The 20,102-nt window shown below is 37.9% G+C and overlaps 1 protein-coding gene across 3 annotated transcripts in view; it reads right to left on the reverse strand.

The window, feature by feature from the left end:
- The window catches only part of LOC107569361 (netrin-1-like), a 56,711-nt gene that overhangs the window by 1,558 nt on the left and 35,051 nt on the right, over window positions 1-20,102 (reverse strand). For 2 of the 3 annotated variants that reach the window (XM_016255443.1, XM_016255442.1), the window contains 3 exons: window positions 12,396-12,545; window positions 9,144-9,197; window positions 3,403-3,477 (listed from right to left, as the gene is read on the reverse strand). In XM_016255443.1, the coding sequence (XP_016110929.1) occupies window positions 3,403-3,477; window positions 9,144-9,197; window positions 12,396-12,545 (279 nt within the window). The remainder of the gene's footprint in view (window positions 1-3,402; window positions 3,478-9,143; window positions 9,198-12,395; window positions 12,546-20,102) is intronic. The other variant, XM_016255444.1, reaches the window with a different exon arrangement.

Consider the following 20,102-nt stretch of genomic DNA (forward strand, 5'->3'; position numbering starts at 1 on the left):
CAACCTTCAGTTTAAAGTGCTTTCAAATAAATCATGTAACTCAAACCTCGCCACAGTTTGAGATTCCTTGCAAGTGTGAATCCTCAAAATCTGCTTAAACTGCCTGTAGACTCATGCTGTTCCCCTTTCATTATTAATAGCCTTCAAGGTGCTTTGTAACAAAACAAAAAAAGACACCTTACAAAAAAGGCAAAACAGACAGATTTAATTTCGTCGGCGTAATGCTTTGCCCTTGACTAAGACTGAGGCTGTATCATGCAGGTTAATGGTTGGTGGTCTATTTATGTATCTGTCCCTTTACATACTTTCCTCAGTATTTTAAGGCTAGGATTCACGTTTTTCACAAGTTTCCTTTATTACCATTATAAGGATCCATTTTCACATTTACACACAGCTTCCCACTAGACTAAGCTTAAACTTCTCATTTGTATCAGGTGCCAGGATTTCCAAAGTTCTTTAATAGCTAAAAAAAAAAAGAGATTAGAACAGACCAAATGCTTCAGATATGTTTTAAGTTAAATAAAAGTGAAAAAAGAAACAATAGAAACAAGAAAATTCTGTCATGTTTCAAAATTGTATGACTTTGTTTCTACTGTGGAACACAAAAGGTGAATTTTTTAAGAATATTCTAGCAGTTCTCTTCCATATAATGAAAGTAAATGAGTGATTGATTGAAGTGGTTCATATGATTTGTTAATAATATTCCAAATCGTCTGATGCCGAGCTATAGCTTTGTGGAAGTAAGTGAAATTTAAGCTGTTCACTAAAAATCTTGATATCCAGTCTAGCTCTCCTTAACTTGTTCCTAAGACACACGGTAATGTGCGATTCATGAGCTACTCATTCTTTTGGGTCTGATCTTTTCGACGAAATGCTTAATGCAGTTCACACCACCGTTCTGAATGATTTGTTCAAGAATAGCACTCCTCTGACTCTCAAGCTCACTTCCTCAATGATTCACAGCAGTTCACAGCTTACTGGAGAGGAAGGTTACCAGGAAATAACGACTAATTTTGATCAGTTTCCCACTCTAAATTGTTCTATATTTTAAGCTTTCTGAAGTCATATAACAGAGGAACACTTTTACAGTCTTTTTTTGGTGATTTTTGAGTTTAAGTTGTATTAGCTTGCCAGGGTTTTCATCAGAAATTCACCTTTTGTGTTCTACAGAAAAATTTAATTCATAGAGTTTTGGAACAACATGAGGGTGAGTACTGTAAATGATGATAGACTGACTGATTGATTTTATTTTTTTTATTCCTTTACTTACACCAAAAAAACATCACAAATGAAATCAAATGCATAAACCTTTATGTCACTGTCACCATTTGGAAAGGTGGAAGTCATTTATCCAGTGATTGGAACATGTCACAGTTCAGGATTCCTGTGGTGTTTTATGGGTAATGTGCCAGTGAGGCACGAGGCTGTAATTATCATGCCACGAAGGGCCCAATTCCCCTATAAGTCTTTTAGATGACTCCGTCTTCAAGTTCAATACCATTTTCCAGCCATTTCCCCCCATGCTGCTGTAGCATAAAGCCCCCCTGATGCTCGAGAAGGCAGAAGGAAAGTGGATTAGGTTTAATGCTCAGAATGTGGGAGTTTATCCTAGGTTGTTCAGTTTTGTGTAAAGAGCCAGCTCTCCATAACTGAGGACAACTGTAAATTGAAGTCAGCAGGGGACCATATTATCTGGATAAATTCTTAAATGAATCTTAAATGAGTAATGGCGGTGTAGAAAGGAGAACATGCAAAGCCGGTCTGCAGGAGGTGATGGCATTGAGTATTCATCACGTAAGATGCGGCTTCCAATGTGTGCCAGACCTCCTCTCTACACTGCGGGGGTCCTTGTGTTTTTCACCTTCAGTGTAACTGATTTTTTTGAGAGGTCTATTGAGCATAAATGCTTACTATATAATGTTTTTAATATATAAAAGTGTTCTTCAAGGCTACAGTTCCTTTTACGTATCAAATCACGTCTTTAGGTGAAACGCAGTTTTCAATTATTGTTACATTTATCACATACCATCTTTACAAGTACACAGCCTGTCCATTAATTATAAAAGCACTTTGTGTAGTTTAATAAACCTCTTCTATGATGAGCATTTTTTTATTATTCTAAATTAAAATACATTTTGGTATTTTGGGGAGTACATAAAGTAAAAAGCATCAGGGTGATACAACTTTCCTGATATTGTAATGAGTTATAAGCGTATTGTAACAATTTAACAGAACAAAAATCTTATCAAAACGCACGTTTTTTTGGCATGTTTTTGATAATTTTCTGGGGGGGAAAAACTACAATGCTTATTCATGCTTGAAAAACAAAATAATGTTGTGCAACCAACATAAAGAACCATACAGAAAAAATTATATTAAGTCTCGACCTTAATATCTTAATATCGACCTTAATATTACCTTTTCAATGAGGTTAGTTCAGTTTGTAAAGTGTCATATGCTAAGATTTTTCCAAAACATGATATTTATAAATGAATCCACAATATCTGTAAACTTCTCACATTGAGAATATATTTACGATTAATATGTGTACCCTCACATCTATTCAGTGTGTGAGGAAAATATTACTAAATATTTAATTTTAGTCATTAAAATTAAAACTTTTCTTGAAAATGGTATATAAAAAAAAAACATAGGAAACAAACATTAATACAAAGATTACATTTCATTACTTGTCAATTATTATTTATTTTTTTTGTGGACAATCTTAATTGACCCATATAATAACTATGTCAAAGACTAAGGCAAAATGTCTTTGTGTTAGGGTTAACATTTTCTGAATGTTCAAAAATATTACAATTATACCTATACTCATATCATCTTTATTGTGTTTTATTCACCATCAATAAATGACCTATGCTGACTGAAATGAATCAAAGGAGCTGTTGAAATGCTCTGGCAGTCATTATATCTGCTAAGCTCTTTAAGTTCCACAGGGTTTTGCTTGACTGATGAAACGCCCCACCTCTGTAGAAGAGGGGCTGCACATCTGCTCCTTTTCATGGACAAGAGAGGGCCTGCTGCCCCGAGGAATGCAGGACAGGGACATGCGCTTCCCTTAATGAGGATATCTGTGAGCACTCCGGTCCCTTCTGCCCGTCACACTGCCATAGCTTGATCCGCTTTGGGTTCAAATACCTGCTGGGCTGTCCGTCAACGCAGCCTCTCCTAAACCCCTCACTGATAGCCTTTCCTCCTGTTTGATCCTTTGACTTTCTTCTTGAAAGTCCTAAGTAAGCCATCACTACAATATACCAACACTGAGGGGGCTCGAGGGAATTCGGCTTTAGACGAAGAATAAAAATGTTGTCGAGGGCAAGGATTTGAGCCACCTGCATAAATGTGGGAGTGCGGTACGGAGTTGTGTGCACTTTTCTCACTCACCGTAATCTTTCTTGCAGTACTTCTTCATATTGATCTTCAGCTTGCCTTTAGAAGCCTTGCAGTAGGATTCACAGTCTAAATGTGGAAGTTAAAAGAAGAAAGGAAGGGCAAAACAACACAATTAAAGAATGTAAAAGAGGGAACATTGTCAAAAAAGAGACACTTCTGCAAACTACACATCTATCCTAAAGCGCTGGCCTGTTGTGACACCCATCTGCCCAGTTTAATTGTGAGGCTGTAATAGGGCTTGTGAGGCATTCAGCAAAGTGTCTTTTGCTCCTTAGAAAAGCAGGAGACAAAAGGTCCCTCTCGTTCTGCTCTCTGGATGTCTGGACCCTCCCTTGCTCTGATGGGAGACCTCTGAGGCCAAGCGTATTGTGCCACCCAGTGATTTTTTTTTTTCCAGCTCCATGCTAATTTCTCACCCTTGTCTCCACTGGCACTGCCATGATGGGCCTGATTAGGGCTTTTTGAATCATGACTCCTCCCTCCCGGTCCTGTCGACTCACCCTGTACGTCTGTCATAACGCCACCCTCCCCCAACGCAACCCCTGAAGACCATTTCAACCTTTGGCATTTATTGGTTCGGCACTCAGGGAGGTGGCAGTGAAGGGGGAGCAAGGGTTGTCCGAGCACAAAGGGAGGTCAGGGGGGAAATTAGCAGCGCATAAAGCGTTTAAAAAGCTTGTTGTGTGTAAAAATAAAGAAGAAACGTGGCGTTTCAGCCAAGAAGCGCAACAGATTTGGTTCAGATTGCAGGACCTTTTTAGCAAATCCAGATAAAGAACTAAACCGAAAGCGAGTTGCGCCTTCAGTTGCTGTACACGGACACGATTAATTCATTAAAAAACACCTCTTTGGAGCATGCAGATGTTTAAATGGAGAAGATTTCTCTTGCCTATCCCCTTACGCCCCACACATTGTCATGGCCTTCTTTTAGTGGATGGATGGAATGAGAAGACCGAGTTGGGGGAGAGAAAAACCTTTCAGCTGGCCTGCATATGAACAAACTTCATTGTTTCAGCCGACCCTCGCTCCATGCCTGCCTTTTACTTTCTTTTGGACTCGCTATTCTCTCTGTGTGAATGAGGTTGCCCTGGCAACGAAGGAATCAGAAAAAAATGCCCGTGAATGTAGTCGCTCCGAAGTGGTTGCACGAAGGACTCCGAGGTGGGGTTGGGCGAGTCAAACCGTGCACACTGTAGATTGGAAATGGCAGAGAAACTGTAACCGAAATTAAATTGAGAGTCCATAGTGTGGCAGCTTCATTACCATTTAAATGAAGACTGTAGAGCAACTGCTTTGTTTTCCTATAACCCTGTTTAATGCCATCACGATACTTCCCTTTGAAAGCCATCATTTCTCATTAGCTCTCCTTTAAGGAGGTGATGAGCACCTTGAGATTCCTATTTAAACATCTCATCCCCCGCAGCAAGGACAAATGTTCTCATTGTGCCCCCTCTTGAGTTAGGGGAAGTAGGGTTAGCTTGCCATCCCGTCATGATGCTCCCACAGAGACCAGTGTCACCTTAATGGATGTTTTTCCTGCCGTCTTTTCGAGCGAAAGCTGTGTACGAGAGATTTTGGCACCACGTCTAGTGGCGCTGTTAGCGGTGCCAGTGAGTAAAAGGAAGCTGCGTGTAAGTTTGAATGTGAGGCTTGTTTGACACTGAAGAATGAGTGGAGGGCACCGGTTATACGCTGACTGTGGGGACCCCTGTGGGGAAACATTTGTGGACGAAGTCTCTCCGTCGCTAGATTTCAAGGGAAGTTTTTGGTCTGGAGATTTAGCCGAGAACAACTTTTCGCCTAATGAGTCTGTGCTATTCAGCTTCACTCAGCACTTCTGAAAAGCCTTGACATCTAACACTGACAATCTAACCTGCTGGGTCTTTTGGCGCTTGAGGACAGCTAGACACTGTACTCTGTTGTTAGCAAAAAGAGCCTAAAGCTGACCTGAGGTCTGTTTCCAGTCGGACCTCTGATGGAATGGACAACGCTAATGGGTGCATCTCAGGTCTGGGAACTGTAAAAATGAGGTGTGAATGAGCGCACAGGGGGAAGGCTTTCTCTGTGTGGAATGAGACTGATTGAGAAACAAATTGCTGCAAATAAAGCATGTAATTAGATTATAGCCAGAGCCCCAAGCTCCCAATGGGGCAGGGACTCAATGGGCAAGCTGTGTCTGTTCCAAAGGGAACTGCTTTTTTTCTCCTTCCCTCTCAACCCCTCAAAATATCCTTCTCGTTTTCTGTCGTTCTTTCATTCCATTCAGGACTTTGAGAGAAAAATAGCTGTCTCTCGAACTCTGACAATGGTTTAAAGAAACAGACCAGACAGCGCGTGCGGTTTTAATTCAGGGTTTGTTTTGGTCACGGCAGCATCGCTCTAATGGACAGAGAATGGGTAGAAATCAACTTCATTACTGTAAATGAAGCCCGGAGATGTGTGGGGACCATCGGCAACACTCGAAATCTGACAATGCGAAATCGGAGAGAGGAGAGGCCAGCTTTAAATTAGACGAGAGCTTTGCATTCCTGATGAGACACTGATTCAACACTATTCACTCTCTTTCTGTCTCTCTCCAATTCTCACTTTCCCTCCCTCCATCTCTCACTCACTCCCCTTTTTTGTTCATTCCTTTCATAATCACTAGGAGCCTCGTTGAATTCTATGGGGCCATTTGGTCTTAAAAGGGTGACAGTATTAAAGGGATAGTTCACCCAAAAATGAAAATTCTGTCATTATTTACTCACCCTTGTGTCACTGTAAAACTTTCTTTCTTTCCTGTCAGAAAAAAAGTCATGGTTGGGGTCTGTTTGTGTTCACATCGGGTAAAACTACTCTCATAGTTAAACTTTAAGGTATGATTATACCCTTCAGGGATAGAAAGGCCAGTTTTCAGTGAATACAATTTGATTTCAGTGATAAATTTCAGTTTGTTTTTCATGCAAAACGATTTACAAACAAATCTATTATAATGCACATACAGTAGTCATATGGAAGACTTGTGTGTATATATATATACATTTTGGAGTTTGATAGTTTCAGGTCCTAATCACTTTCAATGTATTATTCAAACTTTTTTTTTAAGATAATAATATACATTTGAAACAACATGAGGGTGAGTAAATACAGACTTATCATTTTAACTGGTTATGTAAAATATTACCGTTATTTAAGAAAAACATTTTGAGCAGTCCCCACAGTACAACTGAATATCTACACATCCATGCAAATAATGACTAAAAACAACAGACGCTGCTCTCCTAATGCAGGTTTGAAGAGACATCTCTGTCAGTCATAGCTGAGTGTGTGTCTGAGGGATTATGCAGGGGTCTTGGGAGTGGTGACTCACACCATGCATGACCTTGCCACACAATATGTGTTTTGTCTGAGCCGAGCAACCAGAGGTATTCGCAATGCATTCCTCCCCTCCATGTGGCAGTGCTGAAGACATATTAATATCCTTCTTCTCCTCTCCTCCCTTGACTTTCCTTCTGTCCTCCTGCCATTCCCCTATTTCATTCTCATAGACACCTGCTACACAGCTGCGTGCCCCACCCTTCTGTACAAGAACGTACAGGTTCTCTCTCTGTCTCTCTCTCATTCGCAGTCTTTCTCAGTCTGAGTGGGCAACTGCTACAGAGAAGGGTGGAGGTGCCCTGATAAGAACATCTGTTTGCAATCATCTATTAGATGAGGTCATATTTTTCTGCCGTATTGCGCTGTCCTGAGGTGAGCTTTGGGCCTGGAGTGAAGGTATAATGTATGCGGTCCCATAGCAGGATGTGTGGGTGGTCTGGAGCATCCATTTTGATGGGGGCACTCAAATATGTCTGTCCTGTGCTCCACCTCTCCATCAGCTTGATTTGGAATGCTGCACTTCTCATGGAGGGTTGCTCTCAACACTAGATGGGTCAAGCGATTTAAGGGCTCAAAATCAGCAGTGCCCCCTTGACTGGATTAAAGGTCATGCAATCTTTGCAAATAAATTAACTTTTAAAAATGTCAATTTTGAAATATAACTGGCCAAACATATTCCATTAAGTGATTAGAAAGGGTGTATTGCCTACATTTTCTGACCATTTAATTAATTTCACCTTTATTGTTTGAACTAATCTTCAGAAATTATTTCTAATTTTAGTCATAAAAACAACAAGCAAACAAACAAACATGATAGCTGCATCGTATTAGTATTTTCGTAAAAAAAGAAATAGCTAAAATGTGACAAATGGTGGTGACAAAACAAACAAGCAACAAATAAAAATATGAGAATTAATATTTAATACTTTTTATATTAATATTGCATATAAACAAATTATCGAGTTTTTAAATAATTGTTCAGCACTCTTTCTTTACAAAAACACTAAGACGCATAATGCAGTTTGCATATCTTGCATTTTAGTAATTAAATAAACATAATATCTACATTGTACCAGTCTTAGTATCTCTATTAGATAAACGATGGTGACAAATAAAACAAACAAACAAAAAATATATATTTTTCATATTAATATAAAATATATACCATTAGCCTAATATATAGATTTTTTTTTTTTTGTTCAGCCCTGCTTTACCTTTTTCTTTTTTTTAAAAAAATACTAAGTCAAGCACAATGCAAGTTTAGTTTTACACATGTGCTGCCATATGCTTTAGGGTCAGGCCATGACAAATGGAAACACATTGTGGTAAACGGGTTCAACTTTTCCCTCCGCTTTGCCTATTTGTTTATTTTGCATGGGTAACACCCTCTATCTCAAATCATTGATAGTCCATTAAAGAAAGTCAATTTTCACAGTGCAGTTCTGACATTTGGCATGAGCCAAACTACCATGAAACACAGAATTGGTTTCAGATGGGCTAGAGAGAGTGAGTCGGTATTTTAGGACAAAGGAGGAAGAAATGTAGAGAGAATAAAAGACGGTAGAAGAAAAATGTGGGGGTAGAGAAAAGATCCCAGAGAAGAATGAAATGAGGTCCACCAGAGAGAGAGAATACCAGCAGCTCTGCTGTCAATCTTATCTGTCAGTAAAGCATTAGAGGTCTGCGACGATCAACCAACAGCTGCAAAGATTTCTAGCACGCTAGAATTCCTCTGTCCGTGAGAATGACGAATATTTCTTCAACAAAAACTTTTCCATACGGGCAAACTAAAGCATGTTCACTCTTTTTGAAAAAAAAAAAGGAAACTGACGACTCAGGGAAGAAAACTCAGGAAATTAAACATTTGATCAGGAGACACAGTCTGTAATTGCAAGAAATTTTAGGGAAGCATTTGTATATTTGCGGACACTGTTTTACTGTCTGGTGCTAAATGAAATCATTTGGCAGGCATGGATGTTAAATCTGACATTCTGCTTACTTTTAGACATATTTATAAAACATCTGCGGCAAGAACGAACATGTCAAGGGATGTAAAAATAGATCCCCCCCTAAAAATGTATTGCAGTTCCTCTTCCATGAGTTTAGGGTGAATAAAATCCCACTTCACTCTCAAAAACAAGGAAAAACTTAAAATCAGTGAATCAATAAGAATGAGCCCCCATAAAAACGATTATGTTCTCAATCATCACTAAGAGACACTAATAAGTGGCCTATCCAAACATGATTCGAAAGGAACCTTTACAAACTGCTAGCATTTTTGAATAGTGAGCAATTCAGTCTGTGGTTTCTGACATCAGATGTATTCTTGCTTAAACAATATTCTTCTCATATGAGACTAAGATCAGTTAACTAACCTGAAGGTTCCTCTGTGCTGCTTGCAGTGGTAGTTGGTGGAGCAATAGGAATTTCTGTTCCAAAAAAGAGAGCACAGTTAGCTAAATAAATAAATAAACATAAGTTAAATTAAAAGTAAACAATAGTTACAATGTAAGATCAATATAAAAATAAATATTAGATTATACAGACAATTTATTGCTACTAATTTGAACCATTTAAACTCCGAAGATACTGGTTTAACATTAGAAATCCATTTGCAAAACGTTGGTTCACAAAAGGGCATACAATTTGCTCAACTACTCCTCTTTTGCTGTTATGAAAAACAGTGAGATACATGTCCAAGACTTGATTCTTTCATTCTTCCTTCCATGACCTTTTCATGAATGGAGGGAAGTTTACACTCAGTAAAGCCATGCATGATGAAATACCTTTTTAACAAAGTGACTGAATTCATAAAAGTGGTAAAAAATAATAATAGTCTTTTGCTATATTGGAACATAACTATTCAAGAAGAAAAGGCAGCTACTGCCATTAGCACAGAACAAAAAGAGAACTGAAACAGCTTGAGCGTACTAAGAGAAATATGAAGAAGTTGATAAGAGTGCTCATGTGCCCTGTGAAGCTGGTGGACAAGCATGCAAAAAAGAGCCATTTGAAGGAAGAAAGAATCAAGTCTTCTGATTTAAAAATAAATAAATGAAATAAATCATGAATGATCTTCATCATGTGGTGGGGTTCAAAAATGTTTTTATGCTCTTGTTGAACTGTGACCCTAAGAAATTATGCAGAGCCAAAATATGTTTTTGTTGCTTTTATGGTGCTTCGGCCAGTAAACGAGGCTTTAATAATGATATCACTCTGTAATGTTACTTATTTTGGATGACATATCAAATCTTAAAATAATTCAAAATACATTATTTAATCATTTAGGCTTTGGACAAAAGCACACATGCCATATAGAGTGCTTTAATGTAGAGTTCAATAAAGATTTACCATTACAGCTACCAAAGATTATGGGCACTGTACAATGATACACGTTTTCTGTGGTGGTCTTACTTCCTCTATCAGCACTACACATCTTGGGCTCTGCTTGGTGAACATGGGAACGAGTTTAATGCCAAATTAAATTACAGTGCAAGCCTGTTATAAATATTTGAATCCTACTGATTTATGGTCTTCAGAATAAGAGGCCATAATAGTATGTGTAGCCAAGACTTCCTCGTGTTAAACTGAGCTTGGAATGGATTCAGATACTGCTTAAAATTTATATGGGCTATTAAAATAAAAAACGATTATTTCACAATTATGAGAGAAACTAAATATGTTCAGTTCAATTACCACAGTGTCCACCTTTCCAGGTTTCACACATCAGTGCTTGTGTCTTTCCCAAGAAAATCAAAGATATATGATTCCAAAAAGTTATAGGTTGAATTTACTCTGCTAAACTCACCGCCAAAAAAAATTCTCCAGAGCTATTTCTTTTTTTCGAAATGTTTTGATATCCAAGTGTTGTTTCATCGACAAAAGCACCAATTAAACAGTTTCAAATGCAAACACCAGTGATGGTTAATATGTTTGCTTCATTCATTACCATGCAGTGAAGATATTTTTTAACTTTTGCGATCTTTAAAAGCAATCTTCAAATGTCATTATTTCACTGATTTGGTCCATGAAGTAAAGAAAGCAGAATTTAAAGAATGGCAGGTGATAATCCTGTGGAATGACCTTAAAGGGTTAGTTCACCCAAAAATGAAAATTAGCTTGTGTTTTACTTACCCTCGAAGCATCCTAGGTGTATATGACTTTCTTCTTTCAGACGAATCCAGTCGGGAGTTATATAAAAAACTTTTTGCTTTTGATCGTTCAAGCTGTTTAATGCCACTCAGCGGGTGTTGCAGTTGAACAGTCAACAAGTCGTCAAATAAAGCTTGCGCATTCATAATAAAACGTGCCACAGACGGCTCAGGGGGATGAATAAAGGCCCCCTGTAGCAAATCCATGTGTTTTTTAAAGAAAAATATCCATATTTCAAACGTAATAAACACTTTTCTCTCACTTCCGCTGACTGTCATACACTGAAGCAGTTCCGGCGGATGACGCAACACGTGTGTGCAGCGCGTGCGACTCTGAGATATGCTAGTCTCGCGAGTTTGTTTATAGGAGCAAAGGAAGCAAAGTTTCCTTACTTTAGCAAAGGAAAACCAGTCTCCTCTTGGTTTAAATCGAAATCCTCCAACATTTGTCTTCACAAATCCTCGGTTTGTACTTCTAATTCGTGACCGGCGTTTTGTTTTGTTCTCTCTCCGCATTCGTCACTAATCATGCAACGCCGCACGTCTTACGTCATCCGCCGGAACTGCTTCAGTGTATGACAGTCAGCGGAAGTGAGAGAAAAGTGTTTATTACGTTTGAAATATGGATATTTTTCTTACAAAAACTCATGTATTCGCTACAGGGGGCCTTTATTCACCCCCCGGAGCCATCTGCGGTATGTTTTATTATGAATGCGCAAGCTTTATTTGACGACTTGTGGACTGCTACACACCCGCTGAGTGCCATTAAACAGCTTGAAAGATCAAAGACCATTTTGAATATATCTCTGACTGGATTCGTCTGAAAGAAGAAAGTCATATACATCTAGGATGCTTCGAGGGTAAGTAAAACACAAGCTAATTTTCATTTTTGGGTGAACTAACCCTTTAACAAGTCGGGAAAGTCCTAGGGAAGTCGTGGCCTAATGGTTAGAGAGTCGGACTTATAACCCAAAGGTTGTGGGTTCGAGTCTCGTACCGGCAGGGATTGTAGGTGGGGGGAGTGAATGTACAGCGCTTTCTCCCACCTTCAATACCACGACTGAGGTGCCCTTGAGCAAGGCACCGAACCCCCAACTGCTCCCCGGGCGCCGCAGCATAAATGGCTGCCCACTGCTCTGGGTGTGTGTTCACGGTTTGTGTGTGTTCACTGCTGTGTGTGTGCACTTTGGATGGGTAAATGCAGAGCACTAATTCCGAGTATGGGTCACCATACTTGGCCACATGTCACTTCACTTCACTTCACAAGACATAGTTTCAAAGTCTTTCCATTGTGACTGTTCATACATGCAGATTTTCATGTTTGACCATAAGAAATAGATCCTACAGTCCTACAGAAGAGTTTCAGCTCAATATTTCAAGCATTCCATGGACAGAAACATTTGTAAGTGCAGTATGGCTCATTGGGGATTGAAGTGGAAAAAAAATAGAGATCTTGACATTGAGTGATCCACATACTTATGCAGGGGGCAATGGGTGATCGGCTCTGCTGGTAGCCTTTAGCACAACGGTTGCAAGTGATACCCGTCACACCGTCTTTACAGGGGCATTGGCCTGTGGTTTGGTTACAGGTTTTGCCCGCGGCCCCCACAGGATGGCAATCACAGGCTGTGAGGAACAGAAGAGAACAGATAAAAGAAAAGCACATACAAACAGTACATACATACAAAAAGCACAGATAAACTATAAAAGTAGCTTTAAGGCCCAAGTCTGGGGAAATAAGAGGGTGAAGATTGGTGAAGCAGTTGAAAAACACATTGTGTGTTTTGTGAAAGTGGTGACCAGTCTCGTGACAAGAGCATGCACATACACATACAAATTCAAAACACTTCGGTATGATAGTCAATGATTTTACATAAGTAGTGGCTTGAGAATGTCATTTTTTCCTCATTATGCATTTAACTCAAACCATAAACACATAAAGACAGGGCACATCAAGATAAAGTCTCTCTGAACAGCTGTATCTGGCCCCTAAATGTATCGGGACATTTTTGGACACTCAAGTCAACCTTAAAAATGTCACTATACATAAAAATATAAAACTGAAAAAATATCAATCCTGATATCTGAAAGCTTTTTTTCCAGAATGTACTTCACATTTGAGACATTTTTATATTTTTTATATCTGATTTTTTTTCTAGAGATCTCACAGGTGTCACATCAACTAGTAATTTTCTGCTAATATCTTCTAAGCAAAAACTCCCTTTTTTGTTGTCTTTTATCAACACAATATAAACTCTTTTTCTTGTGAATTATGTTGCAAGAAAGGATTCCTTTATAATGCCACGTTTTTATCTAATGCAAAACCTTTTATACATTTTTAAGTGTTTCTGAAATGTCTAAACACGTTTTGGAACCACTGTATTACAATAAATATTCAAATTGGCAAAAAATATCTAAATATCTATAATATCTAAAAAAATATCTATAATAAACACATTTCCTTAAAATATGTTTCCATAACATGTGCTTTCATGTGTTTTCATCAGAATATTGTGCTTGTGCCAATAATGTCTGTCACATTTCCTTCCTCTTGGGAGGTCTTTCTCTAACATATGGCTCAGCGTCTCTCTCCGCTTCTTAAAGCTTGTGAACTGATTGTATTGCCTTTGTGTCAAAACTCCTTTCAAGTCCGTTTTCTTAAATTCCCATCATGGGTGGTTACATTAAAGTTACTTTCGCAAAGAGTCCAATGCTACTTACTTAATATTTCCCCCACCGGCACTGTAGAAGTGATACACTGTCAAATGTTTAACACATTAAATTAGTAAATTGGCTCATATATTTGTATGAGTAATGAAGCACAGAGAGTTGTGTTTAAAATTTATTTCTTTTAAGCCTGTGCTAAGAGCAGTGAAGTGAAGTTCCAGTCCCAAGGTTGGAACGGTGCAGAGAGACAGCCACTCCCTACATGTCTGTCTCTTGTCGCTTGTCACTCTCTTGTCATTAAAGCCAAGTTTACGTCTTGTCTTTGGAGTTGTCATTATGTAGAAAATTGCCACATTTTGTTTCTCATTACAAATGTGCATTAAAACGCCCTAAAGATTCAATAAACAGCTCAGCTGACTAATTCCTAATAAATGAAAAAGCTTCACACCCTTAAATGCGGCACAGGTCATTTTCAGCAATGATTTTCTGTATTTGTGGAAATGGATGATCAAGAGTCTTAAAAAGAACTAAATGCTGAGGTGTCGGCTGCAATATATATATATATATATGATATGAGCCGTTGTAGCGGATCATTAATTGAGGGTCTTTACTCATGACTCATTGATCTCATTGCAGTGGTTGCCTGCTCAAGCAATATTCTAGGTTAGGTAAAAGTTAGGTTTAATGAACAGCATATTTGGCATAATATTGATTACCATAAAAATTGATTGCAACTTAAACCTTACAAAAATGGTTAAGTACAATAATACAGTACAATGGTACTTTACAGAAAATAATTTTCTTGGAGAAAATGGCATCTTCCCAACAACTGTCCAAATCAGATAGACTGGGTCAACGAGTAAATCAACATAAACACATGGAGTGCAGGTGTATGTCTCTCAAACATTTTAGCTTCTGCTGTCTGATAAGACCCTGTCTGGAGTGTGCTTAAGTGGTTGTCCACTTAGCAGTCAAGTGGTGGCACTACACCAGATTCCTGGAGTAGATATGGATCTACTGTTTCCTCTCCTCATCCACTCACTCTCAACACTGCCATGTCCCTGGTAAAAGAAGTACCAAGCTGAGAGTTTATTAATATACAAGCTTTTTTTAAAATATGATTTCACAGACAAGCTAAAAAGAACCATACAATGACATTTATTCTGTTATTTACTCACCCTAATGTCATTTCAAACCTGTATGACCTTCTTTTTTTCTGTGGAAAACAAAAGGTGACTTTTTAAAGTATAGCCTGTTACTCCACTTCCACTTTTCCAAACAATTATACAAGTATGGACTCATGATGTTTTTTTGTCATATTTAGAGCATTATTGGAGCATTGTATACATTTATATACTGTCTATATAGTACATTTATAGAAGAAAAATAAAGAGTAAAGGCCAAAAATTAAGTGCTTGATGAGAGCATTTAATCCATTTGAAAGAGATGCGCATGCGGCAGCTTTATTAGATTAGATTGCACAATGTGAGAAGTTTAGATCCCTGCCAATAGTTTAGCATAAAGCTGCTGTTTGAAGTCTGAGCTCCTCTCCTCCATTAAAAACATCATGTTGAGAGTCGGTGGGGTAATTTGTGTGTTGTTGGAGGACGGCCAGCTCAGCCCAGGCTCAGTATTGTAGTGCTTAGTTTCTGCGCTGGCCCACAAAAATGTCTGAAGCTAATAAAGGGAAGAGAAAATGACAGCAACATCACTATAAACACCATTGAGTGTTTTTCTGATATCTTTTGAGTGTCTGTTTTTACTTAAATTCATGTTAGGGTGGTTTGAGACAAATTGTCTTTTTTCTTCTTCTTCTTCTTTTTTCGCAATAGCGAGCATTAGCATAATCATTTGATGAAATTATGAATGTCACTCCAAGCACCACGTCTTTTTGTCAACAAACGTTTTGCCAAGTTGTCCTTTTTATGCACTACATTCTCGTCTAATTGAAGCCAGTTACAAAAAAAGTAGTTTTTTTGGAAATCTAATGAGAAAAGTGAGGTAATGAAAAACAATATTTTCAAATCCCCAACAGAAGAGGTTATTTGTGGTTAATAATAGTACAGTTTTGTGACAATGCAAGACGCATGTTCAAGTGGAAGGCGTAATAGTGTGACCACAGATACTACACAGCTCTCACTGCAAATATAATCTCTACTAGCGCACTCAGTACTAACTTTCTGAGCTTTTCCCAGAACCCTAATGAGGATGGGGAGAAAATGAGCCTTTTATTTGGTCTATTTGTATATAAACCCATGGCAACCACACATTGAAGGCACAATTAGATTGACTGGCTAAGGTTTTGCTGCCTGGGATCCCATCAGAGACTGATGTCATTCTCTTTAGCTTGCTACTTCTTAGCAATCCATATAAACTGAAACATTTCATATAATACTGAACCAAGATTCCAAGCTAACCAAAAATGTCTGAACTATTAACAGCCCACCCAATGGGGTGACGGCGGTCTGGTGTGGCTGACAGTTTGCAGAGCACCACACACTTACATGATCTAAGTGTGGTTTACTGTATTACAACGAAATGGCTCATTTAACAAAATCAATTCTTCAAAGGAGTCGCTCACTCCAGTGGGCAGGAGAAATGATGAAGCAAATGTTTCCTAGGAATAAATGAATCTTATGGAGCAAACAACTCAAAGAGAGGAACAAGATGCACCTTGCAAAGCAAAGCTGCCTTCGCTTTGTGTGTTTACAGTGTGGTTTATGAAGGGTGAAGTCACAAATCAGATGGCTGAAGTTTCATTAGAAGCTCTAACCTAATAGAGTGCGGCAGACTCTCCACATCATTCTTTATGAATTTTAAAGGGAATGTTCCAGTTGCCCAATTGAACAAGTGGTTTTTGAAATATGACTTCACAGTAAATATAAAAATAAGGATAACAGTTTAGTACAGGGACCAATACTCACTATTAACTAGTTGCTTATTAGCATGCTTAATATTAACAAAATGGCTGTTTATTATTACTTATAAAGCACATATTCTGCATGACCATATTCTACATCCCTAATCCTACCCAATACCTAAACTTAACTACACTCTAAAAAATGCTGGGTTATTTTAACCCAACTTTGGGTCAAACATGGACTAACCCAACTTTTGGGTTAAAAATGTAATTGAAAATTTTAACCCAACAGTTGGGTTAGTCCATATTTGACCCAAAGTTGGGTTAAAACAACCCAGCATTTTTTAGAGCGTACCTTATTAACTATTAATAAGCAGCAAATTAGGAGTTTATTAAGGCAAAAGTCGTAGTTAATAGTTTGTTAATAGCGAGAATTGGACCTTAAAATAAAGTGTGAGCAAAATAAATTTGATGTTTGACATTTTTATTTAGTTCAGTTCACCTTGGGTCGTTCTGCCAGTCATTTGTGGGTATAAAACACATGATAATGATAATAGGATACACTCGAAGGGAAGCTATTTTGAGAAATATCAAGACATTTTTTTGAGAAATGTCTAGAGTTTGGTTACCAACATTCTTAAAAATATCTTCGTTCCAGTCCCACATAAGAAATAAAGCCATTTAGTTTTAGAATGACATGAGGGTGAGTAAATGATACGAAGGATTTGGGGTGAACATTCCCTTCAAGAAGACACATATTATGTTGAACATGAAACAGGGAGCCTCTGATTTGAAGCTCTGTACGAGAGCAGAACATACTGTAATTGTTTTTCCTGAAGTAAATTGTTATAGTATATAGTTGCCACTATTTGATTGCTCTGATTAAGAGTGTGAGGACTTGTCAAAAGAAAAAGAGAAAGCGTGTGGTGAACACATTAAATGAATGAGCATGAGGGGAGTTAGGTGCTTTATATTACAACATACTTGCACCTATTTTCATTAACTTGCAATACATCACATATTTAGCTTATGAAAATGTTTTCTTTGGCGGGAATTAAATATCATGCTTCATATCATTTGTCACCTTTCTATAATTACCACACATCCTTTTTTGTACATCTGTTTTGAAGAAACCTAATACAGCTGTATAACTTGGACAGTGTTTGATTGTAATTACATTAGGGGCTCTAACTCTGGCAAAGTTCAGGATTAAATCGAACAAAATGCCTTGTTTAAGTTACAGATTTTGTAAATCACGATGAAATGTGTTTTCAGAGCAATTTAAAATGAAGCAACATTTGATTTGATGTAGTCAGCTGAGATTAACACGAGGTCTCCCTCTCATTTGAAAAGTGCCAGTGTTTAAACATCAAGAGTAGGAGACCCAGAGTAAACCGACATAAATATCCAAGTAAAATATTAAAATACTCAAAAAAATTTGAGCCTGTGCCTATTGTGATGATGCTAGCAGTGCTGATAAATGTTCCGAGCATAAAATAACACAAAAGTCTGATGAGGCAGTTGAACCTGAAGATAAATAACTTGACCAAAAACAGAACAAATATGGATGACTGTTGCGAAAGAATGAAAGCAATGAGAAATGTACAGAGACAGACAAAAGCATGCAAACAGATGAAAGCAACAGCAAACATTCAGCACTGGCAATTTTCAGTTAAATCAAAAAGTTCGGAAGAATCGCAGTAAATCTCCTTTACAACGAAGTGTATGCATTAGAAACAAGTTCTCAATGGTTGTGGGTCACAATGATGCATTTTTAATCCAGAATTGATTCTTCCCCAATGTTTCATCCATTAATACATCTTTCATAGTAGTACATGAATATTCTGAAAGGTCTATTACTAATTCTTTAACAATCTAAAGGGTATTACGACTATTTTTAGTCTGTTATTCTTTTCAAAGTTTTCCTTGAACCATTAGTGAATTCCATTTGGTTTGTTGACCCTAATTCCAAGCGCCTGGGAAATCCTCCATGGCCTCTGTCTCAAATCTCAGGGAAACAGAAGAGTTCATTAACTTTCCAAGCAAAGCAGATCATTTTAATAAAACTTTAGAAAAGAGGCTCAGGGTCATCAGAGACCTGCAGGATTATTCACCCTTGATTTTAATTACAGAAGCCTTTCGAAAGCAGAAAGAAAAATGAAACAGAAGAGTGATCTAATGTCACATCCTGTGAATCTGATCACAAAATATTTCACTTTAAAACAACATATTCAAGCTCACAGCCGACCTTTGGCATTTTCAGACTCTTTTCTTTTTGCACACTGTATTATGGAAGTGTGTACAAAATTCTTAAATGCATCATTGCACCAGCCAACATATCCAAACAGAGCAAACCTCACCAATGAGAGTAATGGGATGCTGAAAGAATCAAGTCTTGTCCACAGGAGACAGGAAGTGAAAACAAAAAGAAGTTCTCTTCCCTCAATAAGACACATAGCATGGGGGTTAGCGGAACACACAGTCGGATGATGAATGTCTGTTTGCATTCCACGTCGACAGGAGAATCAAACGAGAGCCCAGAGAGGGGTGAACGTCAGTCTGGAGTATGGTCAAATGGATATGTTGGTTAGGTTATGCATTCTTGTAATGCATTTCCATGCAGAGAATATTATTATATGCTCATTAATCTTTTTCATATTCATCAGGAGGAATGTGATATGTAGTCTGAGAACTAAAAAAACAACACACTTTTACTTTTACATGAATAAAATATGTTTGATTTTGCATAAAACAGTGTGCCTAAATCAGTTGAAAACTGTATGCCTAAATCAACCAGTCCTCATCTGAAAATTTTAAGGTGTTATTTTATTTAAAAATGTGCTGTTTATAGCATAAAATTTGATAAATATATATATATTTTTAATTACAAATATTTAAATTACAAAATAATCCACAAAAATTATTATATGCCATGTCTAAAATTTCATTTAAAAACTAAAGTATGCCACAAAATTAATTTTGTTAAATGTCATGTCTAAAATGCACATTCAAATATGTTGCTGTTTTTCTAGCTTAGTTTAAAGCTATATATAAATCAAACATCTTTACAACCTAAACTGCTTCTATATAACAGCAGGAATAAGGTTAATTGCTTTGTTGTGTGGATGTTGTAAATGAGAACTCATGCATGCTGATGGTATTGTGGAAAAAAAACAAACACCTTCTGTTCAGCCTTCAAGTGTAACATTCTCACATGACGCAAAAACATTCCCCACCGTTTTCATTGTCAAATTGATGGATGCTTTTATTTATTTACCTATTTATCTGTTTGGGAAAACAGAGCCTTTAACTTTCAGCACAGACCTAATATTTTACCCAGAGCTAAAGCTGGAAGTAAACGATCCTAAGCCGTCACGGATAGCAGCAGAATGGACCTTGTTATGAGGACATGCTAAGGTGTGACGGGGGGCTTGTTTGCACAAAGCTTTTGCTCCTGTTATGTGACAATAGCCTGTCCTTTTTTCTCTCTTTTCTTCTGGACAGCTCCCAGGTAAGTGTGCTGTTGCCAGCCAGTTGCACACCTGTGGAAAGCTGCTCGCTTATTCCCTCCTGCGTATCTTCTCTTCCTGTCCGTCCTCCCCCTAACCTCAATTCCTCTCACTCATCTGACCTGTAACAAGGATCAGTTCACACCT

This window comes from Sinocyclocheilus grahami, unplaced genomic scaffold, assembly GCF_001515645.1.
Source record: "Sinocyclocheilus grahami isolate Dianchi unplaced genomic scaffold, SAMN03320097.WGS_v1.1 scaffold1338.1, whole genome shotgun sequence".
NCBI classification, from domain to species: domain Eukaryota; kingdom Metazoa; phylum Chordata; class Actinopteri; order Cypriniformes; family Cyprinidae; genus Sinocyclocheilus; species Sinocyclocheilus grahami.